The following is a 26951-nucleotide window of genomic DNA, read 5'->3' as shown; positions in this document are numbered from 1 at the left end:
CAAAACAGCAGTCAGAGATGCCAAACTTCGGATGGAAGAGAATCTAGCAAAGAATATCAAAAAGGGATAAATCCTTTTTCAGGTATGTTAGTGACAGGAAAAGGAACACAGATGGGATAGTGCGCCTTAGGAAACCTGATGGTAAATATGTAGAATCGGACTCCGATAAAGCCGAACTACTCAATGAATACTTCTGCTCAGAATTTACCTGCGAGGCGCCGGGATCCGGTCCACAGCTGCAGGCAAGGGAGAGCTCAAACGACCCATTCCGGAATTTTGAATTTACCGCCGGCAGCATCTACCAAGAACTATCAAGGCTCAAAGTGAACAAAGCCATGGGACCAGATAAAGCTTCATCCAAGGCTAGGCAAATGCTGGGATGCATCCGAAGAAGTTTTGTCAGCCGGAAGCCCGAAGTTGTAATGCCGTTGTACAGGTCTATGGTGAGACCTCATCTGGAATATTGTGTTCAATTTTGGAGGCCACATTATCAAAAGGATGTGCTGAGAGTGGAGTCGGTTCAGCGAATGGCCACCAGGATGGTCTCAGGACTCAAGGATCTCCCATATGAAGAATGTCTAGGTAAGTTGCAGTTATACTCTCTCGAGGAACGCAGAGAGAGGGGAGATATGATAGAGACGTTCAAATATGTTACTGGCCGTATTGAGGTAGAAGAAGACATCTTTTTCCTTACAGGACCTAATGCAACAGGAGGCCATCCGTTGAAACTCAGGGGTGGGAGATTTCATAGCAACACTAGGAAGTATTTCCTCACTGAAAGGGTGGTTGATCGTTGGAATGATCTTCCACTTCAGTTAATTAAGGCAAGCAACGTGCTCGATTTTAAGAAAAAATGGGATAAGCATGCGGGTTCACTTCGTGGAAGTGCTTAGGGGGGGGAGGGTCCTTAGAGTGGGCAGACTTGTTGGGCCAATGGCCCTTTTCTGCCATCATATTGTATGTTTTTCTATGTAATAAGGAATCTGAGCTGTTCTTGAACAATTTGATAATTCTATTTTCTTGAGACGATAGGTGCTAAGTCTTACTGAAGAGCTTAATCCTTCACACCCAGTAATATTGGGACAAACCCAATGGGACAAACCCAATAACATTGGGACAAAGTCATAAGAGCCTTATGGGTTCAACAGTATATGTGATGGAACACACTGATGTCTTCAGCATAGCCCATATTAATTCCTGATCCCACTAGAGTTATAGAAATGTCTTCATTTTTGATGTTAAGAAAGAAGTAGGCACACATCCATTGGTTCTGAGAAACTTGGTTTAATAATCCACAAATTACACATCTTAGGAAAGTTTATTGCATTTGTCTAACAATGAACACAATTTTCTGTTCCTTGGCACTGTTGTTGCTTTATTTGTGTGTGCGTGTGTCGTCTAAGGAATCCATATGTCTTACAACGTTTACACAGATGCGTGTAGATTGAGAGAGAGACTGTTGACAAAACACAACAATCTTTTTCTAATCTGCTTAAAATATTTTATTTTTCAGGATTGCTTTATTAGAGGCATAAAATATCTTTTACCACATGGTCAGATATCCTGGTTTTAATTTCTCCCTGTACAAATTTTTATCAGCTGACATTATAGGTTCGTAAGGTAGATAAACAAGCTCCATGCATAAGGGACAGGCGGAAACGCTTCTGTCTTTATGCCAGTGGATCTGTGGACTCTTGTCCTGCCTTTCTTAGAGAATTATGGAATAACAAGTTCATAGGGATAACAGGTACACCGACAAATTCGCACAGGACGCTTGCGCCCTTGCAATCACGCCCCGACACGTGAGCGCACGACAATGGTGCCCCGTCAATTGCGTTAGCGTTAGGGTAAGGTTTAGATGAGGATTATGGGAACCCAATCCTCATCTAAACCTTACCCTAACACTGGATACCAAGTGAATATTTTAAGTGTAGTGTGGGGGAGAAGGTTCCCCCCCCCCTCAAAAAAGAGGGTTACTTTGTAACCCTCAAAAAGACAAAATAGTATCCACTGTACGGAGCGCATTTGTCAGGGCGCCATTGTCGTGCACACACTTGTCGGTGCGCACATTTGAAGGGGTCACGGGATAACACTAGCTGTATGACGTGAAAGGTGTTGGCGTCCTTGTAGCCTGGATGTATTGGAGAATTCTGATGATGAACTTGTCCGCATCCTGGCTTTTGTCTGTCTACGGTGGTGAGAGTATGATGATTAAGAGCATAGTTTGATGTCTGGCATATTTCTTTCAGGTCACATGTTGGCAGCACTTCAGACGTGAGGCACTTGCCAAGCTCCACAGTGGATGTTCTCCCAGATGCTGTTGCCTTGTCCCCCATGCTGCGACGAACTCAAAAGGGGAGATTTCAAGGCCTACAGTCAGAAGTGGCTAAGGTGATTCACCACTTTGTTCCATGCGTTCTTACTGCCCTGGAGAGAGTTATAATGTTCTTTCATATTGTTATGAATTATAAGAAGTGTATACTATGCATAGTTAGAGAAGGGAACAAATTCTAACAAAAAAAAGACAACGCAAGACCCCCTCCCTCCTGTAGATAAATGAAGGGAACAATTCACTGACCATCCTATATAATAAAACCCTAGCTGCGCATGCGCACTTACCTGCGTGCTTCCGTGATCTGTGATCAGTAGGTCCGTGGCAAGCAGGAGTGCGGATGCGGCGGCCAGACAACTCGGAGAAACAGCACAGCCGCCGACTCCCCCCTCCTGCCCTCACTCACTGCTCAAACCACCACCGCCAAAGCCTCCTCCTTCTGGCCGGCTCACCCGCCTTTAAATTAAGAGAAAAGCGCTGCACCGCGCTAACGCTGGCCTCGCCGTCTTCTGTCCACTGTGGCCTGCCCTCTCTGACTACTTCCTGTTTCCGCTAGGGTTGGCTGCAGTAGATAGAAGATGCCGAAGCCAGCGGTAGCGCGGTGCAGTGCTTTTCTATTAATTTCAACGCGGCGGCTGGGAAGGGGGCGGCGGAAAATGCTGATGCTGCATAGGGAAGGCCGGGAAATACTACTTCACAGGCAAGTGTGAGACAGCTAGCACCCGTTAATGTAACGGGCTAAAATACTAGTATATATCATATCATAATATATGGAAAATTTTTTTAAAAAAAATATAAAAGAAGGACAAGCCTCAAATCCCCGTCTGTTGCCCGAAGTTTTCATGCAAACAGACTAGAAAGGGAAAACACCTTATTGGTAAAAAAAAACCAAACTCCTTCCAGCCTTTCAAAATAGTTACCAGCAAATGTCTCTTAAATCCTCTGTTGCTCAAAATTATAATCCTACAATTTTGTTTAAGAAATATAATCCTGCAAACAGAGTCTTCAAAACTTCAACTTATTTTTTTCAGTAGTAGAATAATTTAATCATTCTGTAGCTCAATAGCGCAACTGACGGTGGCCAGCCAGCATTTTGCTGAATTCGGCTTCAGGGTTCTGAAGACGAAAAAGAATTTGATGATCATTCAAATACTCCTTCAAAATCTTACACACAAAAGTTTGCCTCATCTCGGAAAAACATTCTCTTATTGGCACATTTCCCCTCTTCTACGAAACCGCGCTAGAGAGCGCGCGCTGAATGGTCCGTGCTGCTCCCGACACTCAGAGTTCCTATGAGTGTCAGGAGCAGCGCAGGGGGAGGGGGTCGCTGCTTGCGCCAGGAACGTTACAGAGGTACGGGGAAGGGAAGCAGCGCACCCAGGGAAGGAGTGCGTGGAGGTGAGGGGGTGGGGAAAAGAGGGCGGGGGAGGAGCGCCCCCGCTTCAGGTGCCTCTTGCCCTCACTACGCCACGGCAGCCTGGCTTCCTCTTCTGTGAGCTCTCCGTGGAAATCTCATGTGTTTCAAAATCTGTACTAAACCATCCCATTTTTAAGTGTCTGCTCGTATGTAATGTAATTTATTTCTTATATACCGCTACATCCGTTAGGTTCTAAGCGGTTTGAAGAAAATATACATTAAGATTATAAATGAGAAGTAAGAAGGTGCTTAAAAAATTCCCTTCCTGTCCCGAAGGCTCACAATCTAACTAAAGTACCTGGAAATTAATAAAGAAGAGAAAATAAAGATGGTTGAAAAAAGAAAAATTCTATGTGAACTTATAGGATGGAAATTAAACTGACAGTGAAGAACTGTATGAAAAAATATATATGGAATGCAGTTAGAGAGGGTAGGTTACAATCTATTGATGGTATTTGTTTAATTGGAAGGTGTTAAGGTGGGTCATTTGGGGGAAGGTTATCTGAAGGTCGGTGAATCTTCTGGAGGTAAAAGAGGAGGGGTTAAGATATTTGGATGAATTTTTTGAAAAGCAGGGTTTTGATTTCTTTTCTGAATGTTTTGAGGTTGTCTGATATTGTCATAAGATTGGAGATGGAATGGTTGATTTTTGCTGCTTGTGTTGCCAGAAGGTTGTCAAACATTTTCTTGCGTTGTGTGCCTTTGAGTGGGGGGAAGGTGAAAGGGTTCGAGGTTCTTCTGTGTCTTGAGGTGGAGATCTGGTTTAAGCGGTTGTTTAGATAGGAGGGGGAAGAGCCGTGTAATGCTTTGAATATCAGGCAGTGGAGTTTGAATTGGATTCGTGCTTGTATGGGTAGCCAGTGAGAGTCTAAGAAGGCAGTTGTTATGTGATCATATTTTTTGAGTGAGTAGATCAATCTGAGGGCGGTGTTTTGTATGGTCTGGAGTTGTTTTATCATAGTGGCTGGACAAGGAAGATATAGGGAGTTGCAATAATCCAGCAGACCTAAGACTAGGGATTGGACGATTAGTCTAAATTGTGCTTGGTCAAAGAATTTTCTGATTTTACGGAGATTTCTCATGGTTAGAAAAGCTTTCTGGGTTGTTTTGTTGATCTGGGGCTGCATTGTGCAACATCTGTCTATCGTAACGCCTATGTGTTAAATATGCGTGTCCACACGTTTTGTTTGGAAAATTGGAAGAAAGTGAATTAGGAGGGCAGCAGACTCTAGATCCCTCATTCTTTTTGACGTTCTCAACGTTCCCACCAATCTGCTAACCGAAATCTACTTGCTATCCCTTCACTTAGGCACATTAATACTATGAGAACCAGCATCTTTTCTGTCAGGGCCCCCTCGCTCTGGAATACTGCCCCAAGCCACTTAAGAGAAATTACGGTCCTCGATAAATTTAAATCCAATTTCAAAACATTTCTCTTTAAAGATGCGTTCAAATCATAATTTTTAAGGATGTTTTAAGTCTACGGTGGTTCATCCTTTCTGGCTGAGCTCATTATTCCACCCTCCTTTTGTTTTGACCTTTCTGCGTTCTTTTCTTTCCAAATACAGTGGTACCTTGGAATCTGAACTTAATCCGTTCCAGAACCCTGTTCGAGTTCCAAAACATTCGAGTTCCAAGACAGTTTTTCCCACTGAAAATAATAGAAACTGGATTAATCCGTTCCTTGGTCCCACAAACTCAGAGGCAGCAAGATCGGCAACTGCAAGCGGTGCTCAGCCCAAAGCTTCCCTCCCAGGCGGAAACAGGAAGCTGCATCAGAGGGGAAGCTTTGGACTGAGCAACGCTTGCAGTTCCTGTACGTTCGGATTCCAAAGCAGCGTTCGGATTCTGGGGCAAAATTTAATTTTTTAAAAAAAGTTTGGATTCCAAGTTGTTCGAGTTCTGGGGCGTTCCTCCCCCGTCTCCTTTCATTCCAGTTTGTTGCTGTCTGTCTGTCGGCATGCTGTCTTTTGATTTTGGTACTGTTTTGTTGGCCCCCTTCTTTTTTATTTTATTAATTATTAACTGTGTAAAACCGCTTTGATTGTTGATAAGGCGGTATGTCAACTTTTAATATACATGAGACAAAAAAAAAAAATTTTCTTAAAATTGTGCCAGAGAAGGGAATAGGAAGTGCTCTGAATATGGGAATGACTGATACTGAAGCACATTGTGCTTTTCAATTTCCTCAGCTTGTCACAAACTTATCTCTCGGAGCCAATTGTGTAATGCCTTGCTAATCAGGCTGTGCGCTGGATTTAGTTACTCCCTGAGCTGTGCAGCCGCTCTGGCGTGTGTCACAAATCTTTGCTGTGAGAACAGCTGTGACAGCTGCCTCAACCTATAAAAATTCAGGGGGGATATGCCATTTCATTACCTAGTGACAGCTGTGGGGTTTTTAGCTAAAGTCCACCCCACTGAACAAAGAAAGGGACCTTTATTGTATATTAAAAAAAGGCTGGATTTTAGCCAGAGCAACGTCTGGGGTTATTTTCATCAGACTTGGGGTTATGGGGAGGGGGGGGGAAGAATGAATTTAAGTCCTTATTCCTGGGTTAGGTGTGTGTGCACTTGTGAATAATGCACATGGACAAGTGGGTGTAAACATGCTGATTTGTTCATAGGCTTATTGTTATATTTTATCTATTATTTTTGGAATTTGTTTTTATCTACTGGTTTATGATTTGCTAAAGGATGTGTGTACTGATCCATAATTTGTTTAAATTTTGTAATGGAAATTGTCAGTATTTCATGTTGCACCTTATTTTGGACATGTATATGGATAAGGCATACTATAAATTAATATTTAAACAGAGACAGGGCTGCCCTTCTGTTGGAACAGGGTAATCGGGATCAGTGAGGTCATACTGGAGCGCCTGCAGACAAATGGCGCTAGAAAAGGTTCAAAGAAGAGCGACCAAGATGATAAAAGGATGGAACTCCTCTTGTATTAGGAAAGACTAAAAAGGTTAAAGCTCTTCAGCTTGGGAAAGAGACATGATTGACGTCTACAAAATCCTGAGTAGAATAGAACGGGTACAAGTGGATCGATTTTTCACTCCATCAAAAATTGCAAAGACTAGGGGACACTCGATTAAGTTACAGGGAAATACTTTTAAAACCAATAGGAGGAAATATTTTTTCACTCAAAGAATAGTCAGGCTCTGGAACGCTTTGCCAGAGGTTGTGGTAAGAGCGGATAGCGTAGCTGGTTTTAAGAAAGGTTTGGAAAGTTCCTGGAGGAAAAGTCCATAGTCTGTTATTGAGAAAGACATGGGAGAAGCCACTGCTTGTCCTGGATTGGTAGCATGGAATGTTACTACTCTTTGGGTTTTGGCCAGGTACTAGTGACTTGGATTGGCCACCATGAGAACAGGCTACTGGGCTTGATGGACCTTTGGTCTGACCCAGTAAGGCTATTCTTATTTTCTTACGTGAGCCAAGTATAGGACAATCAAGCCATTGTAACATCACTGATGAGGTTGGCTCTGAAGCAATGTGGAATGAGGCATTATGACATCACAATCTCAGCTCTGGAATGTTGCTCTCATTGGGGTTCCAGAATCTGGCTATTCTTTGAGATTCTGGAATGTTGCTACTCCTTGGGTTTTGGCCAGGTACTAGTGACCTGGATTGGCCACCATGAGAACGGGGTACTGGGCTTGATGGCCCATTGGTCTGACCCAGTAAGTCTATTCTTATGTTCTTATGTGAGCCAAGTATAGGACAATTAAGCCACGGTAACATCACTGATGAGGTTGGCTCTGAGGCACTGTGGAATGAGGCATTATGACATCACAATCTCAGCTCTGAAATGTTGCTCTCATTGGGGTTCCGGAATCTGGCTATTCTTTGAGATGCTGGAATGTTGCTACTCCTTGGGTTGTGGCCAGGTACTAGGGACCTGAATTGGCCACCGTGAGAACGGGCTAGTGGGCTTGATGGACCATTGGTCTGACCCAGTAAGGCTATTCTTTTGTTCTTAAGACTAGTGTTAGGTGTAGGGGGTGAACCTCCACCCTCTCCAGCTTCTCAACAGCACGAAGAAAACAGCTTCACTCTCTTAGGGCCCCTTTTACAAAGCCACGGTAGCGATTCCCATACGGCAAATGTGATGCAGCCCATTCAATTCCTCTAGGCTATGTTACATTTACCATTCTGGGACTTGCTACCAAGGCTTTTTTAAAAGGGGCCCTTATATCTTTCTGGGGGGGCTCCATTCTGGCTGAACTAACCTACTCCGTAGCCAGCTCTGCAGGCTAAATAGATGTAATGACATTAACCTACAAATGTAATTAGTTTTTATTCAAATGAATGTGCTCGTTAATTAAACCTTAGGCTTCAGCACTAAAGCATTCAGTGCCAACATAGTTGTTCGTGATCAATTGTAGGTGCATCAGAGAAAATTGAACATCGATATCACTCACAGTAAAATATGATTTGTTTTTTTTTTTGTTGTTGTTTTAAATCTGGCATCTTTCCTCCTCTCTTCTTAATGGATTTGGTGTCTGGTCCCATGAGCCTTCATTCGCAACATTTTTTTCCTCTTACATTCTTTCTTCCTTCCCTCCCCAAACTTGCTTTAGCCCAGTTTAGTGACAGCTCTGTCTGGGATTCACATGCTGGGGCTTCTTCTGGAACTCTGCAGTTGTCGGCTATAATTCCAGCTGGTGTGTTTTCACTTTAAGAGGGACTCCCCCCTCCCCACAGGCTCTGTATGCTTAAGGGACAGAAGAGCTGACTCAGGAAACAATTCCAGGTTTCCCCAGGTGACAATGTGCAACAAGTCCTCTAAACTTTTTACACCTATGGACCGGTGGAAATAAAAGAATTTATTTTGTTAGCTGAAATACAAATGCCTTACAGGACCATGACAAAGACTTGGGGCTTATGGTAGTTGGAAAGAGATCTTCATCTTCCCGTGAAGCTAGTCCTTGTGTCTACCACCCTTACTGTGACAAAAAATGTTTCCTGCTGTTATTTTGTGAGTCTGCCCTCATCTCGTCTTCCATCCTGATGCCTTGATCTGGCATTTCAGCGTTTGCTTCCTGTGTATTTTTATTTTCTTGGAAGCATTTTATTTCCTCTTTCAGGTTGTCCTCCTCCTCATTCTCCCCCTCCTGCTGGTGTTTAAGCAGCTTGTCATAAGTTATTTCTGGTGTACAGACTGTACTGTGTTGGTGTTCCTCGTCTAGAATGCCTCTTTACTGGTAATGTTTCTGGAGGTGTGACCTCCAGTGCTGGATACTTTGGTGAATCGATTCAAATCGATTCGTTGTCCGAGAGAATCGGACTCACCGATTCAGTGACCAGCAGCCCCGCCCCCCCGGTGAGACCTGACACAGTTCCGAGGCCTCCTAAAGCGGCAGCAGAATGGTCTGCTCTGCGGCCTGCTAAGTTAAAGAACCTCTTAGTAAAGAAATACAAATACCTTACAGGACCATGACAAAGGTTTTGGAAGCGGGAGGGTACATGGGCTTGTGGTAGTTGGAAAGGGATCTGTTTGGAGGAGAAGAAAGGATGAACATGTAATTCTTAGGCCCGCAAAAGTCTTATCCTGCCCTATGACTTTCAAGTTCAAGTTTCAAGTTTATTAAAATTTTGATATAAACGCAATATCAAATATATTCAATGCGTATAACAATAATAAATTGAGGGGACAAATAAAACCATTTAAAACAATGAACATACAAACATATCCATAATTAATTAATGATACATAAGGAAGGAGGGATAAACTACAATTGTTAAAAAAAAAAAAAAAAAAAAGGATTTAGAGAAACATTTAGGGAAGACATCATCTGACGGGTTATTAGAAATTTTAAGATAAGACTTGGTCTAAAAAGGCAATGCACCAGACATTTTCTGTATGTTTGCAATCCAGGTGGGGATTGTTGTACTTGCAGGGTGAAGAACTGGCCCAGAAAACCAGTTTAACAGCATCTAATGCCTTCCCCCTTCTGTTTGATGTTGTGACTTTTCCCAGCAGGATCTGGACCAGGTTCCACTGGCTGTATTGCCCGGGACTGGGGCTCACACCACCGACAGTGATCTGGAACTGTCAGACATTGAAGATGATGGCAGAGACACGGTGTTTGGTTCCATGGAGGTGCTGTCCTCCAGTGGACACTCGGACACGCAGACTCTAGCGATGATGCTGCAAGAACAGCTCAACGCTATTAATGAGGAGATTAGGTAAGCAAGTCGCGTGTCTTTTCCGACAGTAGTCAAAACTTGCACACCCCACTTTATAGTTTCCATGGTAAATGAGCAGGACCACAGGGTTCTAGAAAATATACATCATCTTCCAATGTATAGGATCATATGAAGTGAAATGCAACTCATTGGACTGATGCAATCAAACTATCAAAAACATAGATATTATAGCCTTTGGTGTCTTAGTAGATTATAATAGAAACGTAGAGGCTACTATTTAGAACTGACTCCTAAAATACTTATTTGGATTTTATTAACTGCCTTTGCATGAAGAGATTCCTCCAAAGTGGTTTACAATGCATTGAGTAGTAATTGGGTACTCTTGGGTATTTCTCTATATGTCCTAGCAGGCTCGTAAGCTAACTGTGCTACCTGGAGCAAAGGAGGGATTAAGGCCCAGATGAGATCATCGCTAAACCTGTTTTGACAGCTTTAGCGACGATCGCATTTGCCTACCCCTGTGGAAGGCAATTCCAGTCCTCGAGAGCCGGAGCCAGATCAGGTTTTCAGGATATCCACAGTAAATATGCATGAGATAGATTTGCATCTCAAGGAGGCAGTGCATGCAAATCCATCTCGTACATATTCATTGTGAATATCCTGAAAACCTGACCTGGCTCCGGCTCTCGAGGACCGGAATTGCCTACTCCTGGCCTACCCGATGTAGAAAACGGCTCACTGCGTGGTTTTCTGCATGATTGCTCATTCTCCAATCCAACCATGCAAATAAGCTCATTAATATTGAAATACCATGTAAACTAGTAGAGCAACTGATGCTGTTACATGGCTTCCCGATGCATAAAAAAAAGATGAGGCATTGCTTATGATTTGCACATCAATATTATCTCCTTTTTTCTGTTGACTATAGCTTATCCTGTTCTCCCCCCCTCCATGTGCACATTCCCCTTCTCCCCCCTTCCCCACCATTACACTAGCTGTCACCTTGAGTTTTTTTCTTGCACTGCTTCATAGGATGATTCAGGAAGAGAAAGCATCTGCAGAGCTCCGAGCTGAAGAGATTGAAAGTGCCGTGACCACCGGAAGCATGGAGGGCCTGAATCTCACCCAGTGTCGCAAGAGACTGTCCATCCCAACATCACTCACCACTCTGTCACTATCAAGCCCTTCAGCCCCCATAAGTGGCCGTTCAACACCAAAGCTGTCCTTCTGGAGTACTCATGAGTTGGGCCGCATGGGTATTATGACATTGGTAAGTTTGTCATTTACTAATGATGCAAGCCTCTTCTGGAACAGTCCTCCCGGAAGAGGTGGTGGAGACAGAGAGGGTCTGGGATAGGCAAGTGGGATAGGCAAGAGAGAGAAAGATATAATGATTACTGCAGATGGGCAGACTAGATGGGCCATTTGGCCTTTATCTGCCATCATGTTTCTTAAACTGCTTTCCTATTGTGTCTGAAACAATGGTCGCTATTCCAGAGAGAATAGTTTTCTCTTGTTCTTTGACCGAAAGCATTCTATATGTATAATAATGTAAAGAATCCACAAGGAGACAGAAAATGTAGCACAATCATAAAAAAATCCAGTAGCAGCAAAGCTGGCCTCATGAAAGGAGAGTCCATTGATAAATCCAACCAGGTTTATTAACAGACTTGATGTCTGGGGGCAGAGCCAAGATGGTGGCAGTCTAAATTACCGGCTCTCTTTGGTAAAAAATTTTTTTCCTTTAATGGGAAAGTGAAGGGGGAGAGTGAAGGTCTATGCCTTGGAGACCCCTGGAACTCTTTTGTAGAATTCAGAGGGTCTCAGATTGATCTGCCGTGGCGCTGGCTCTAGGTTTCCTAGAGACAGGAGGACTGAGGATGTCTTCAGTGTCTGCCATCACCTTAAACCCAGATCAACCAACTCCATCAATGCAGCCTAAGGCATTTCTCACATTGAACATGATTGAAGAGGTTGATATCTCCCAGGCCCAAAGAGTAGAGTGCCGAGCGGGTTCCCCAAGTGAAAGCCATGCAAAGATGACGCATCCTTTTGCTTTTGTGCAAGATGTTGATTTCTTTGTGTTGGAAGCTCAGTTTCTGGGATCTCTCTATTAAAACTCTATTTTAGCCTAAAAGTGGAGGAGTAGCTGCTGCTTCGGTACCCTGAGGTTGCGGGTACAAATGATATATATAGAGTCCATTTGAATGGTTATTGTCAAACTAGAACAGGCAATTTGTCCTCAAATTAATGTTTTCAGAAGATCCAGGAACAAGAGAATAGCATTAAAAGTATTGAGACTGAAGTGACTGTTTTGAAAGACTCTCTGTTGGAAGTAGATCCAAAAATATCAGCATTGCAAAATACATATTTGGCTTTTGATTTTGAATAGTAGTCTATTAAATTTCAAAGTAGAGGCCTTGGAGAATCATATGAGAGCTACTAATTTGTGGCTTTTGAGCTTTACCAATTGTGTGCAAATAAGTAGGATTTAGTATGAACATAGTGCACGATATTAGTATTATATGTGTATATATGTAGGATGATTGATTATGGTATAAATGTGTCTGTATTGAAAACCATCTCAGAAAATTCTAACTCTGTATTGTAACACCTTTACTGAAGCTCATGTATTGTAACACCATTGCAGAAGCTCATGTAAAGTGCTCTGAATTGACTCCCCAGTCATTAGTAGCAATATAGAAGCTTCCAAGAAACAATAAAGATAATTAAGAAAAAATCTTGATACTAACCCCTTAATATTTTGTTTCCTTACTTGCTAATCAGCCCAGTGACCTAAGGAAGCACCGTCGGAAAATACTGGTGAGTCTGACTTGTTACTTGCACGCTGGCTTGTTGCACTAAATAACTTAATTCAGGGCTGCCCAAGTCCAGTCCTCGAGATCTACTGGCAGGCCAGGTTTTCAGGATATCCACAATGAATATGCATGAGAGAGAGATCTGCATACCAAGAACGCAATGCAGGCAAATCTCTCTCATGCATATTCATTGTGGATGTCCTGAAAACCTGGCCTGTCAGTTGATCTCGACGACCGGATCGGGCAGCCCTGCCTTAATTCCTAGTCTTATCTTAGGTAAACTTTGCATCGTTGGAAACTCTATTGGATTAGGATCTGAGCTGAAATTTTCATTCAGTTATTTTGACTTGTAGTAGAAGAGAGGAGTTTTTGCGTAAACCACAGGTGTCAAAGTCGGTCCTTGAGGGCCGCAATCCAGTTGGGTTTTCAGGATTTCCCCAATGAATATGCATGAGATCTATTAGCATACAATGAAAGCAGTGCATGCCAATAGATCTCATGCATATTCATTGGGGAAAACCTGAAAACCCTACTGGATTGCGGCCCTCGAGGACCGACTTTGACACCCCTGTAAATCATAAAATTTCTCACAAATGCAGACTCGGGGTCTGATAGTCAAAGTGATATAACCAGGCAGGAGAACCTCTTGCCTGGTTAAAAATCACTTATGCCTGCTGATATTCTACGGTACTTAACTGGACAGTGTCACTAAACATCAGCCCTAGCTACCTCTGCACTGTCTGCTTAAGTACTGGGACAATCTGAGGGCAGAGCCTGGGTGGAGCTTTTACTTTCCGGTGGAAACAATTACACCTAAGAAAGCAGGCAAGCTAGTTAAGGGACAGCCGATGAGAACTCTAGCTGTCCCTGCAGGTCTAAATAAACAGTCAGGAGAACAGAAGCTAAGGAGGAATGGCTCCATTCCCAACCAAAGCTTCGTTCCTGATACCGCACTGAAGTCACAGGGCAGAAATGAACTGTCTGAACAGCACCATTGCATAAAGTTTGGCAGAAAGCCTCCATATTTGATGGACCTAAGACTCATGGGAGTTGTAGTCAAGTTGCTGACTTGAAAGTGGAATCAAGAGGAACAGAAATCCTGCGTCTGCATTACAGACTGTGTTTGTAGCAACTTGCCTTTCATTTATGACAAGAAGTTTATGCTTTGTTTTGAAACTGTTGTTTTGAATAAATCAGTGCATGGTAGAAGCCCTGGACTGAACTTGGTTGCACTTGCTTCAACACCCCGGAGTTTGGGGAATAAAAGTCTTAAATTTTTGCACGTGTCTGTTTGTTTTTGTGTTCCTTTTTGAATTTGCAATCCCCTTGGCCACTCCAGTAATACCACTCAGCTGGTGCAGTACTAAGGATTACTACTACTATTAATTATTTCTGTAATGCTCCCAGACGCACGCAGCGCTGCACAAAGTCACAAAGAAGAAAACAGTCCCTGCTCGAAAGAGCTTACAATCTAAACAGCCAAGACAGACAAACAGGATGTCATGGATAGTTAAGGGGAACGGTTAATCAGCTGGCTGGGTTGGAGGGCAGAGGGGAGTATAGGACAATTAAGCCATTGTGACATCACTGAGGAGGTTGGCTCTTATTGGTGGAATGAGGCATTATGACATCACAATCTCAGCTCTGTTGCCCAAAGACAAACAGGATGTCATGGATACAGTTAAGGGGAACGGTTAATCAGCTAATTGGGAGTAGGGTTAAGGATTGAAGCTGCCTTCTGTCCCTACTCCCCACCACAATATATATAAAGGTGCATAGGTTCCATTATAGAATACTAGTGTAACAGTATTGCTGGACCTACATTCAGTCGTCTGCATTTATGCCAGCCATAGAGCCTAACTGTGGCAGGTGCCCAGAGCACTAGACAGCCCAGCCTTCAGGATATAAAATATTTGTTTATCTTTTTTATTTTCTCACCTTTTCTTGTGCATGAAGTCACCAGTTACTCGGGAGGAAACCAACGAGGATAAGGCCACCATAAAATGCGAACTTTCACCTCCCCCCTCTCCCCAGAATCTGCGGCTGGAGAAGTTTGGGCCTCTGGCACTGAACCTGGAGGACGGCTCAAGGTAAGCTAGGCAGCTGGCTCCTGTAAGTGAGGTGGGCATGGAATCTGATGGGGAGGGACTGATGGTCTGTTACACAAGGTGCTGTAAAAGATGAAATTAGTATTTCATTCGTAGCTATTCCTAAGCATCATATTTCATTTGACCAAAAAATGTTTCTTCAACATTTTCTTAAATTGATGCGTTGTCGAAGATATACAAGCAACCTATTCCATTCTAGTGGCCTTGCACACGAGAACACGCTTTTCCTCACTGATTCACAATGCAAAGATTTTAATGTAGGGACAAGTAAATGTTGTATTTGTTGGTTTGCATCAATAAAAATTGTTTGAACTTAATGTAGGGACAAGTAAACCTTGTCGCACTGAAGAGCGCAAAGTCTTTGCAGGCACATAAGGCCTGAAACCTGTCTCTCGCAAGCATTTTGAAGCTACAGTATACTAAACTCGGGTACACTGCTGGAGGGTGTGTACGTCAAAGCGATGACATCACATGGAGGTGTGATGTCATCACCTTGACATCCGCACATGCATGGAGGCCCTCCAGATGGGGCCCTCAACTGCTTTTACTATGCCAGTAGAGTGAATAATAATAATAATAATAATAGCAGTTTATATACCTCAGGGCGGTGAAGTTCTATGCGGTTTACAATGATTAAAAATGCTGTTCTTATTGACTCATTTGCCTCCCACAACCAGCTCTGTCCACCATTATATAAAGTTCTTATATTTGCTGTCAGCTCTTTTCTGTAGCTTGCAGCAGCCCCCTTGGGCTTTTCTCCTACCCCCACCCTCATTCATTGGTTCCATGGCTCTCCTCAAGGGCCCCAAGCAGAATTCAATCTCTCCATCCCCCCCCCAGCATTTGCAGCCAACCCCTCCATCCAGTGACTGAGCACAGACGGGATCATTTGCTTGGAACTTACCACAGTCCACTTGAGGGGGGGGGGGGGAAATATTGGAGATCTGTAGCGGTCTAGAAGACTCTATCCTAAAGACAACTTGAAAATCTAAAGTTACTTAAAAATAAATCTTAAACACAGAAAAGCATAAAGAGTAAACTTGTACACTATTAACCTAATTTTTGGACCTATACACCCAGGACATTACTCAAATTTCTTTCATGCCCTTATTGGGTTGGTGTATTCATCATTGGTCCTACTTAAAAATTCCCTTTTTTTTTTTTTCTCTTATGGCTAAACTTCCAATATAATGTGTGTATCGAAAAATGTAGAAGAAGCTAAAGTAAAGTGCTGGGTTTTGAGAAAAGTGTGAATGAAGTCCCATATTATAATTAAACTGACTATTTTGGTTTGCTCCCTTTCCAGCTCCCTGGATGATCAGGCAAGCAATCCCAGCAGCAGCGGCAGCAGCCAGGACTCACTGCACAAAGGCATGAAGAAAAAGGGGATCAAATCTTCCATTGGACGCTTCTTTGGGAAGAAAGAAAAAGGGCGATTTGTCCCCCTGAGCAAGGAAGGAGCAATGCGGCAAGGTCTCGTCCAGTTTAGTCTTTGGGAAGGAGATGCGAGATGTCTCTCCTTGTTGTAGACTTCACGGAGGAGACATGGAAACCCTGTCTTCCCCTTACACTCAGGCATAAGGGCTATTGGGACGGTGTATAGTTGGGTCCAGTAAACATAGAAACATGGTGGCAGATAAAGGCCAAATGGCCCATCCAGAGCATCCACTATCTCCTCTCCCTATTGGCTAAGGCTCTTAACATTTGCATCTCCTCTTCCTATAGGCTAAGGCTCTTTACACCTGCATTGTGATGTCATAGAGCTTTATGGTTATAGAAGCATAGTAACATGATGGCAAATAAAAGCCAAATGGCCCATACAGTTGCCCATCCACAGCATCCACTATCTCCTCCTCTCCCTATTGGCTAAGGTTCTTTACACCTGCATTGTGATGTCATAGAGGAGGACATGAAAGGGGAAATCTGGATGTCTGGTAACCCTTTGAAAGAAGATTTTTAAAATATAGATATCAAGTGGCATAACAGAATGCTCTCTACATCCTTTCTGCAGGAATGGCACCAGATGCAGAGTTTGTGTTCCAGGATTCACCAGGCTTTGGGAAACTGGGCACGCAAGCAGAGAAGGATCGCAGGCTTCGGAGAAAGTAAGCAAGTTTGAGGTATCCCGTAATGAGTCTCATGAGTTTAACATGTGTGAACAGGGCCTAAAATTTTATGTGTTCAGGGCAGGATTAACCATTTGGTGGACCCTCGAGCATTGAGTCCTCCCCCTCCCTCCCCCTCCCTTTGCAATCTAAATACATTTTAAAGCTCTCACAAATGGGGTCCCATGTGGTTCTGTCTGTAGAGAAAAGTCAGCAGAGGAGGCAGCAGGTAAAAAATGCTGCTGACTGTCGCCTCCTGCTGTCTGGAGGACTATGTAAATAAGAGATGGGAAGAATAGATAAAACTGGGGTGGCTTTGGTTCCTGTTCTGAAAAAGACTGCAGTACTTGCCTCCTGGTTGTACTCCATCAGAAATGAGTGAGCTAGATGGGAATTAAACCCTCTGCCCCTTGTTGCTGCCCCCTCACTAGCAGCTGTACAGTTGTATCACTGATAATTTGAGCTGTAAGTGCCACTCTGTTCAGTGCTTCTTTACCATTCTGTTGCAACTGGCAGTTCTCTCTGTTTATTCTATACTTATACTTTCTATTGCTTTTCCCAGGTCCACATTTCTTGGAGCATCATTTCCTAACTTCTGTGCTGCAGCTTCCTTTCCATTGAAAAAGATTTGCTGCTTCTGTTTTCTTAATATTGAGCAGATATTTCAACACTTTTCATATTCTTTGACCCTTCTTTCCTCTGGGGAATAAATAGTTAGGTTCTTAAGTCCATGTGGCTATTGGAGCAGACCTCACTGTTGTGGTTGCCTCTCTGTGGGCTGCCTTTAGCTTATTTCTTTCCTTTTTGAAATACAAACATCAGAACTGAACATAGGGTTCTAGTTGAGGCTTCAATAATAATCTGTAGTGAGGCATTATTACCCTTTTCTTTTTCTGCTGGTTATAGCTCTCAATCCCTCGGATACTCTTTCATTGCCTTGGCATCATTGGATACTATCACTTCAAGTCTCTCAGAGGGCAGAAGAATGCAGTGGGTTACCAGGGCTGTGCCCTACATGACATCAGCAACTAGGAAGCTTGGGGAACATAAGAATAGCCTTACTGGGTCAGACCCGTGGTCCATCAAGCCCAGTAGCCCGTTCTCACGGTGGCCAATCCCAAAGAGTAGCAACATTCCAGCAACTCAAAGATAGCAAGATTCTGGAACCCCAATGAGAGCATCATTCCAGAGCTGAGATTGTGATGTCATAATGCCTCATTCCACAGTGCCTCAGAGCCAACCTCATCAGTGATGTTACAATGGCTTATGTAAGAACATAAGAATAGCCTTACTGGGTCAGACCCATGGTCCATCAAGCCCAGTAGCCCGTTCTCACGGTGGCCAATCCAGGTCACTAGTACCTGGCCAAAACCCAAGGAGTAGCAACATTCCAGCATCTCAAAGAATAGCCAGATTCCAGAACCCTATTGAGAGCAACATTCCAGAGCTGAGATTGTGATGTCATAATGCCTCATTCCACAGTGCCTCAGAGCCAACCTCATCAGTGATGTTACAATGGCTTATGTAAGAACATAAGAATAGCCTACTGGGTCAGACCCATGGTCCATCAAGCCCGTTCTCACTGTGATCAATCCAGGTCACTAGTACCTGGCCAAAACCCAAGGTGTAGCAATATTCCATGCTACCAATACAGGAATGAATGAAAGTAAGAGTTAGTTGCTTTAATGCTTCCCCATCAAAAAGGGGCTCTGCTGTCCGTGCTTCTCCTCTGGTTGATGCACATCATATATCATACCCTCAGATTTCTGCACTTCAAGTGTACAACTATGCACTTAGTTACACTGAATCCAAGCTCTCAAACACTCAGCCACTCCAGTGTAGTCATTTTCAACTGAGTGAGGCTTAATGTGAGGCTAGAGCTATGCCTCTTCACTGAATTCAGTGTGAATCAACTAGAGCATGCAATCAGCCTTGTAATCGGTGCCCGCGATACCGTGCAAGAATTAATGCAGACTGTTCTATTTGTTTGCTAGACATGACCTCTTGGAGGAGGCTCGGAGGAAAGGCACACCTTTTGCTCAATGGGATGGTCCAACGGTTGTCTCTTGGTTGGAGGTGAGAAACAAAGAGTAATTGCATCTGAGTTAACCCTCTGGCAGTGAATACAATATTATAGAAGCCCTTGAAGGGGGGGGGGGGGGTAGGCACCTGCCTGGAGATACTCATTCACCAAAGGGTAGATTTTCAAACTGCTGTTGGGCAAGTTACGTTTTGATCAGTTACCTTTTAGCCAAAAATTGAGTTTCAGTGCTCAAATGAAAATTCAGCTAAATCTAGTTGGCTAAAATTGTAGGCACAGGTCCAGCTCTGTGGGTGCTTAAGCACCCTCGGTATTAAGCTAATTCCTTAACTTTGTCTAGGAACAGCAATTTTTTTTTTTTGCATTTTTTAAACTTTATTAAGCCAATCAAAACACAATACAAAAGCTGAAAAAACAAAACACAGCCTCCCCTAACAGAGCAAGGGGCATCGTACAGAAAATCATGACATACCTGAATTCTTTGGTACATACTAAGAAAACACAAGAAGACTGGGAACAGCAGTTTATGTAGAGTTGAGCAAACCCAATAATTTTTAAAAAGTTGACACCTATGATTGTAGCTGACCACGGAGTGGAAGAAAGGACCGTTGGGAGCATTTTGAAAAAAGTATCTATGCACACCATTGCATTCAAGGGCTTAAATGTTACACGTTCTGTATGTATAGATGGCATTTAGATTTCAGTTCATGGGCGGGAAAAAATAGATACACATTAGTGCCATAAAGGATGTGATTAAGGAAGTATACATATTTGCCAGTTGAACTCCCTCCGGATAACTCGACAGTGTCAGAGCAAATTAAATAAAAATAAATAAATAACCCCATGAATCTGAAGCAACGGGACAATTCTATAAGGTGCCTCCTGAATGTACTACCAGAAATATATGATAATACCACTTTTAAAGAAAGGTGCAACCACCATAACTTTTTTTCAAAAAATTCACTCAGGAAAAGGCCTCAGAATAGGAGCCTACGCACAGTCCTATCACAGACTAAACTTTCAGCGTAGTTTTTCTTTGCTCCGTAGCTCCAGTCATTGGCCAGAAAAACCTGAGAGTAGATTTTAATAATTCAAATAGTTTTTATAATAAATATTTTTATATACTTTTTAAATAATTTTTATAGTTTTAAATATTTAAGATAACTTCTTCTTATAACAATGGATGCAACACTTCCTTAGTCTGGAAAAGCTAGCAATTAGGCACTTATCTCAGCATTTGCTTGTGTGCTGTCATGCTGCCAGATTACTGCCACTGCCTGCCAACGTTTCGTGGATATAGCAATTGGTCCACTGCTTCAGGGCCAAAGGCAGAAGCATTCAAGCATCCGTGGTGTGCAAGGAAAGCAGCAACAAGAAGCAAATATGAATCTGCCAGCTTGATTCTTCCAGCCAGACCATCATTGGGGGACATCGCCTTAATCTCCAGTCTCCTCTTTTTTTCCCTTGTTCCGCCAAAAGGCCTTGCTCCAGCTCTGTCAGGTCCTTGCACTGGTCTGCCAGAAAGCCTTTCCTACTGTACTCAGATCCACTTGTTTTTACTTTGTTTCCCGATCGTCGTGGCTCAGAGCAGCAACATTCTGATTCAGCTGGAGTAATTTTTCTCCCCCCTGCTGCGCGAGGCCGCCTCGTGCTGCCGGGGTCCGGCTGAGCGCCGCCTCCCTCACTGCGCCACACACCAGTGACTGGGGCGAAAACTCGCGCGATAAGCCACCGACTCTAGCTTTCCCTCTAGTGGGAGCTGCAGGGGGGGAAAGATCAATTAGTGTCTCCTGATAGTTTGAATATTTCCCAATTCCTGGAATCATCTAAAGACTATATAGCCAAAAGAGCAACATTATTAGTCACATTTAAAACTGAGATGGAAAAACAAGATATTCTTAAATTGTATTTTTTAAACAAAACTGCTATGTTCTGTTGTTCAACAGATAAATGTTTTTCCAGATGTCTCTAAGCAGACACAATACAGGAGGAAGCAATTCCTACAACTTAAGGATAAAACCTTGAGTGTAGGTGCTTCATTTTTTCTTAAATTTCCCTGCAAGTGTTTGGTGGTATATCAAGATACCAAATATATTTTTTTAGATCCAACTCATTTAGAAAACTTTCTTATAGATAAACCCAAGTTGGATATTTTGCCTGTTTTTAACGCAGAGGTTGAGATGGAATGATAAATGGAATTATTATTATGCTTGACTCTAGAGTGTATTTGTGTTGAATATACTGATGATGTTTAATTATTGCTTGTTAAAGGACGTACCAGGAATAGCCAGCCCCCAATAATGTGGACTTAAAGACTATTATTTATTTTATTTTCAATTTCCTGTGTATTTGTTTATTTTGCTTGAATTTGTTATCTGCTCAGGCACCTGCCCTCCTCTCTGCCCCCCCTTCTGCCGTGCGCGTGCACTCTTTCCCTCCCCTCCCCTCGTACCTCTTTAATTTTTCCTGCGTGAGCATCGTTAGGAACTTGCTTCCCGCAACAGTGTCGCTTCTCTCCGACGTCGTTTCTGGGCCCCTCGCTTAGGAAGTGATGTCGGAGGGATCGCCGACATGACGCAAGCAGCAAGGTCAAGGTGCTGCTCTCGCCTGGAAAATTAAAAGAGTATGGGGGGGGGGAAAGGGAAGTGGGGTGCGCATGCGTCGGAAGGGTGGAGAAGAGGGCAAGGAAGGGGGGCGCCACCCTCACTACGCCACTGCTCAAATCTCAAGCCAATTTTGCTTCTGAAAGTTATCCAGCCCTCCACCACTCTCGGGAGAACGAAAAGGTCTTCTGTTCCTTAGCTACGGCAGGTAACTTATGTGTTTATTAAACGTTGATTAGATGCCTCCCTACAAGACTGTAGCAGGTGGCTTGACAGGAGAAGGATGTTGTATGCCAATATGAGTTTGCTTCTCTCTTGACAGCTTTGGGTAGGGATGCCAGCCTGGTATGTTGCAGCGTGCAGAGCCAACGTAAAAAGTGGGGCCATCATGTCGGCCTTGTCTGACACCGAGATCCAACGGGAAATTGGAATCAGCAACGCCCTCCATCGGTTGAAACTGCGCCTGGCCATTCAGGAAATGGTTTCACTAACAAGCCCTTCGGCCCCTCCAACTTCACGGACGGTATGTACCTTGGAAAGTTCTCTTTTCGCTCGGGTATCACAATTTCCATAATGCACTAAGAGAGAAGATCAACGTCATGACCGGCCAAAACTCTCCCTCCAGAAACTGTCACGTTGCATCCCTGTGCCTCTTAGAACTCTCATAACATTATGGAGTCAGCTAGTTTTGCAAGACTAAATCCACTTAGAGACCATTTTTTACCTCCCTCTGAGACAGATTTTTTTTTTTTTTTTTTTTTCTTTTCCTGAAAAAGGTGTCAAACCGGCAGGTCAGCAGGTACTCAATTCAGACACTACAGTAGCCACCATCCGCTCACTAGTGCAACCCCCTTCTCTGACAAATAGGAGTGACACGTGCTGGAGCAGGTCTGGTTTACCCACTCCTATCCTAACTGAGGCTTTGGCTGCCCTGAGTAGGCCTGCCTTTACTATCGGAAGCTAGGCAGGATCAGATCTGGCTGGTACCTGGACAGGAGACCACCTGGGAATACCAGGCACCGTAGGCCAAAGAGTCCCATTTTGGGCAGCAGCCACATAGTGGAGCTACACATTGCACTGGACAAGGCACTGGGAAACTGTTCCTGTACTCTGTTGTGAAATATCATAGGGTGGATTCCTCACTGTGCTTGTTACCATGACTTAGTGGCTTGATCCATCCATCCTAACTGAGATAATTTTCAAGTACCATTCTGACCTCATATGCAACTTTCTTTAAAATTTCTTCCCTTTATTTTCTTACTTCTGTTACTTTGTCTTATCTTTCTACTGCGTTTCCCCGAAAATAAGACAGTCTTATATTCATTTTGGGCCCAAAAGGGCACTAGGTCTTATTTTTTTCCTTGTACAATGATCATCTCTCCCTTCCTCTCCTCCACCCCAATTCTACTTGTTTCCGTTCTCTCCCCCACATATGCAGCATCTTTCCTCCCCTCTCACCCATCCCCTTTTGCAGAATCTTTCTATCCCTTCCTCCCGTGCACCCCCCCCAATCCTTCCATCTCTCCCCTGACAACCGTAAGACCGAAATGCCTTGTAACAAATGCAACATCGGCAGCAGTCTAGACAGGCTGCTTCATGGCCTTCTCTCACCCGAGCGTAACTCTGCTGCATCACTGATGATGTCATCAGCAATGCAGCCATGAACGCCCCAATGAGAGAAGGCCGCGAAGCAGCCTGTCTAGATTGCTGCTGACGTTACATTTGTTACAAGGTATTTTGGTCTTGTGGTTGGTGGGGGTGCCTGGCTGAGTGGGAGGGGCAGGGGGAAGCGCTGCTTCTGGCGACTGTGGCTTATTTTTTGGGGTAGGGCTTATATTAAGACCTACCATGAAAATCATGCAAGGGCTTATTTTTGGGGACACACAGTACAGTATATGTTTATCTTTTCCTAAACCCTATGCCTGGGGTGGGCAATGAGGGCTGCAATCCAGTCAGGTTTTCAGGATTTCCCCAATGAATATGCACGAGATCTGTTTGCATACAATGGAAGCAGGGCATGCAAATAGATCTCATGCATATTCTTTGGGGAAATCTTGAAAACCCAACTGGATTGCGGCTCACGTTGCCCACCCCTATGTAATGTTGTATATTATGCTATACTTTATATTATAATTAGAATATTTTTACTGCTGTAATTGTCTGTTACTTATTGTTGAAGTATAAGGGGCTGCTGCAAAATTCTCAGCCCAACCAAAAAAGTTGGGGCAGCCTCCATCGAGGGCTGTAGACTTAGTCCAGCGATTTTTTTTTATTTTTTTTTCACTTTTCTCATTCTGTATTTTTCTGACGGAATGTAAAAAGTGGAAAATCACTGGACTAAGTGTATAGCCCTCGATGGAGACTGCTCCAACTTTGTTGGTTGGGCTGAGAGTTTTTCAGCAGTCCCTCGTATTCTTGCAGTACACCACCATGAGCGAATTTCTTCAAAAAGGTAGCAAATAAATCCTAAGAAATAAATAAAATAACTGAATAGGTGCCTTCTTTCCTTATAGTAATGTTTCTTAACTTCGTCCTTGGGGCACAGCTCCAAGGTGAAGCAAAAGTGGCATCTGCTCACTGCCGGCACCGATAATTCTGTATCCAAACTGTTTGTACTTATTGCTGCATGGTTTGTTCTTATCTCATGTCGGGAGTTTCTTGGCTTTTTCTCTTAGTCCTCCGGAAATGTCTGGGTTACGCATGAGGAAATGAAAAACATGGCAACGTCAACCAAACTGGTAAGTCTGATTCAAGACAATGACTCGTATTCGCTTGATATAAAATCCATGAGAGGTTCTGGTAGCACCGGGTTCCCAAAGTCAAGAGTGTATGGAGCCCAGCAGAACCTAGTGACTCAAGAAAAGAAGGCGTTTCCTTAGTGCCCAGAGCAAGGGGGTGCAGGAGTCTATTGATACCTTGCCCCTCAGCGCAGAAAAGTTTGAGAGCACGCTCTTACTTAGTGTTCTAGAATACGAGAATGCGAAGCTCCACTGTTACCCAGCCTTCAGATTAAGGGAGGTTGTGAAGTACACAAGTATCTAACATAGTAGATGATGACAGATAAAGACCAAAATGGCCCATGTAATTTGCCTGCTAAAGGCTGTAACCATTGCTCTTTCCATGTTGATCCCTTCAGTCTCTTTATACAGTCGACTCTATCTAAGTGCATGTCGGTTAAGCGCATGCTTCGGTTATCCGCAGCCTACCACCACAGTCCCGTTTTTTTTTTTACATTTTGGATCTAATTTGAGGACTTGAGCATAATTAGTCTAATTTACTTTTGTTTTCTGGATATTGTCTACAATGATGCAATATTTATATGTCTAATTTTGCTTGGTAATTAAGATTGAAAATCTAATAAATTATATAAATATAAAATCAATGGACATAAACTCTGGATATTTGCAATTCGGATAAACACACAATCCGCATATGCGCATTGATGTCATAGGTTCAACCTCTATTCTTTTACGTTCACTCTGGGTAAATGCAATCACGTTCTGACTGGGAATGGCTAGGCTTCAGACAGCAGCTTAAGTGAGTGCTCCTCTTCCACTCAAGCTGTAGGGCATCGCTTTCCTGTACTTTAGGCTCCAGCAGCCCATGCATCATATTTAAACTGAGACAGCTTAGCTACAGCCTCCCCCTCCTCTCCCCCCCCACTCCTATTAAGTGCACACTCCGTTTAAGCGCATGTGGCGACCCGGTCCGGGGATGAGGGTCCAGTTTGACTCGGTTCCCCACAGCAAGGAGAGGGTGAAAGCCCAGTGCTGCACATCTGTTTCCAGTTTACGTATTGCCAGGCAGTAAGAGTATGGATGTTTCTTTAATGTACCCCACCCTCTTTCTCTTGACACGCTGCATTGGTTGCACTTAAGGACAATGAGGAGGGCAGCTGGGCACAGGTGAGAGTCATGTTTCTTCCTCTTTCTCCCTAGTGGTGGTGATCATTGTGCTTCAGCCCCTCCCACTGCATCCCAAGATGTATAGGGAGAGGAAAGGCCCGTCATTCGCAGCACGCGGCCCTGTAGGCAGGAGGGAGTGGGCTTCCCTCCTGCTGATTTTGCAGCGCAAGGTTTGGGAGTGTCCGGTGATTGCGTGTGTGGGTGTTGCCAATGCTGTTTGGAGATGTGGGGGAGGGGATGCTGCCAGGGATGTTGGGGGAGGGATGTAGTGCGATGTTGATGTTGGTGTCAAGGGATGTTGGGGGGAGGGGTGTAGTGTGGGCACATCCTGTAGGCGGTCAGCTGGTGCAGATGACTTTCCTCCTCTCCGTGCACCTCCTGGATACCTCCACCGAAGTGGGTCACAGCCAGATGGGCCTCCACACATGCGGACGTCTGCGCATTTCTGGGTGCCTTCTGGCCGGGGCACTAGATTTAGTGTGCTGCCGGCCGGAAAGCTTGCAAGACACTGAGACTTGTGAGCCTGCTGGGCAGATAGGGAAAATGTTTGAGCACCTGACTTGTAACCTGTTATGAGCTCCTTTTAGAGGTCGGGCTACAAAATTGAATGAATGAATAAATAAATAGATCTCATGCTGAATGCTTTATGAATTATAGAACAGGACCATCATGAGGACAGAGAGGCCTTCCGGTTGTGTTTATAAAACTGTGATTCTCATGTGCAACGTCAGAGGGAAGGCTTCCAGATGAGGCACGGGATGTGCAAGGTGCAATTAGTACTATTATGGGGGCGGGGTCTGGGGTGGAGATTGGGTAGAGATGAGCAGAGATGGGCGGGGTCTGGCCCACGACTTAGCCCAGTGTTCTTCAACTGCCAGTCCACGGACCGATGCCGGTCCATGGAATAATTATTTTATTTCTGCCGGTCCATGGGTGTAAAAAGGTTGAAAAACACTGTGCTAGACTGTCGTGCAACTCTCAGTTTGAAGCCTCTATGACTAGATGAACATGGACTAAAGAACTCATGAACTAATCAAGATCCAGTTTTGGCTAAAAGCAATCACAATGACTGTAGTATGTGTGTGAAAGTTGGGAAGTGAGTGTGAGTTGATGGGGATTAGGTTCACTGACTAAATTATTCTGACATTTATTAATAAATTAAGTACAATGGTGCCTCACACAACGAACGCCTCGCACAGCGAACGCTGCACACAACGAACTTCATGTCTTGATTCACACAACGAACTTCGTTTCACACAACGAAGTCGCCCGAGCTGCCGATGTATTGCATCCTTCCGCGCAGGCACTGCACTTAACTGCCCTCTCTCACTGTATACAGTCGTCCTTTTAAGATAAACTCAATATTTTTTATATATCATGAAGCAGGAAGGTGATTTCTGTTGAAATGAAACGGGAAATAATTAGAAGGAGTGAATGTGGGGTAAAACAGTGTGACCTCGTCAAA

At 43.8% G+C, this 26951-nt stretch overlaps 1 protein-coding gene across 5 annotated transcripts in view; it reads left to right on the top strand.

Annotated features, from left to right (window-relative positions):
- The window catches only part of PPFIA4 (PTPRF interacting protein alpha 4), a 125721-nt gene that overhangs the window by 63076 nt on the left and 35694 nt on the right, over positions 1-26951 (top strand). For 4 of the 5 annotated variants that reach the window (XM_033917485.1, XM_033917486.1, XM_033917482.1 and 1 more), the window contains exons 13-22: positions 2250-2391; positions 9736-9944; positions 10938-11175; positions 12693-12728; positions 14681-14814; positions 16139-16305; positions 16844-16937; positions 18932-19013; positions 21904-22104; positions 24257-24319. In XM_033917485.1, coding sequence (XP_033773376.1) covers positions 2250-2391; positions 9736-9944; positions 10938-11175; positions 12693-12728; positions 14681-14814; positions 16139-16305; positions 16844-16937; positions 18932-19013; positions 21904-22104; positions 24257-24319 — 1366 coding nt within the window. The remainder of the gene's footprint in view (positions 1-2249; positions 2392-9735; positions 9945-10937; positions 11176-12692; positions 12729-14680; positions 14815-16138; positions 16306-16843; positions 16938-18931; positions 19014-21903; positions 22105-24256; positions 24320-26951) is intronic. The other variant, XM_033917484.1, reaches the window with a different exon arrangement.

This window comes from Geotrypetes seraphini, chromosome 13, assembly GCF_902459505.1.
Source record: "Geotrypetes seraphini chromosome 13, aGeoSer1.1, whole genome shotgun sequence".
NCBI lineage: Eukaryota > Metazoa > Chordata > Amphibia > Gymnophiona > Dermophiidae > Geotrypetes > Geotrypetes seraphini.
The sequence above is the reverse complement of the archived record's forward strand: the minus strand, read 5'-3'. Positions and strand labels throughout refer to the sequence as shown.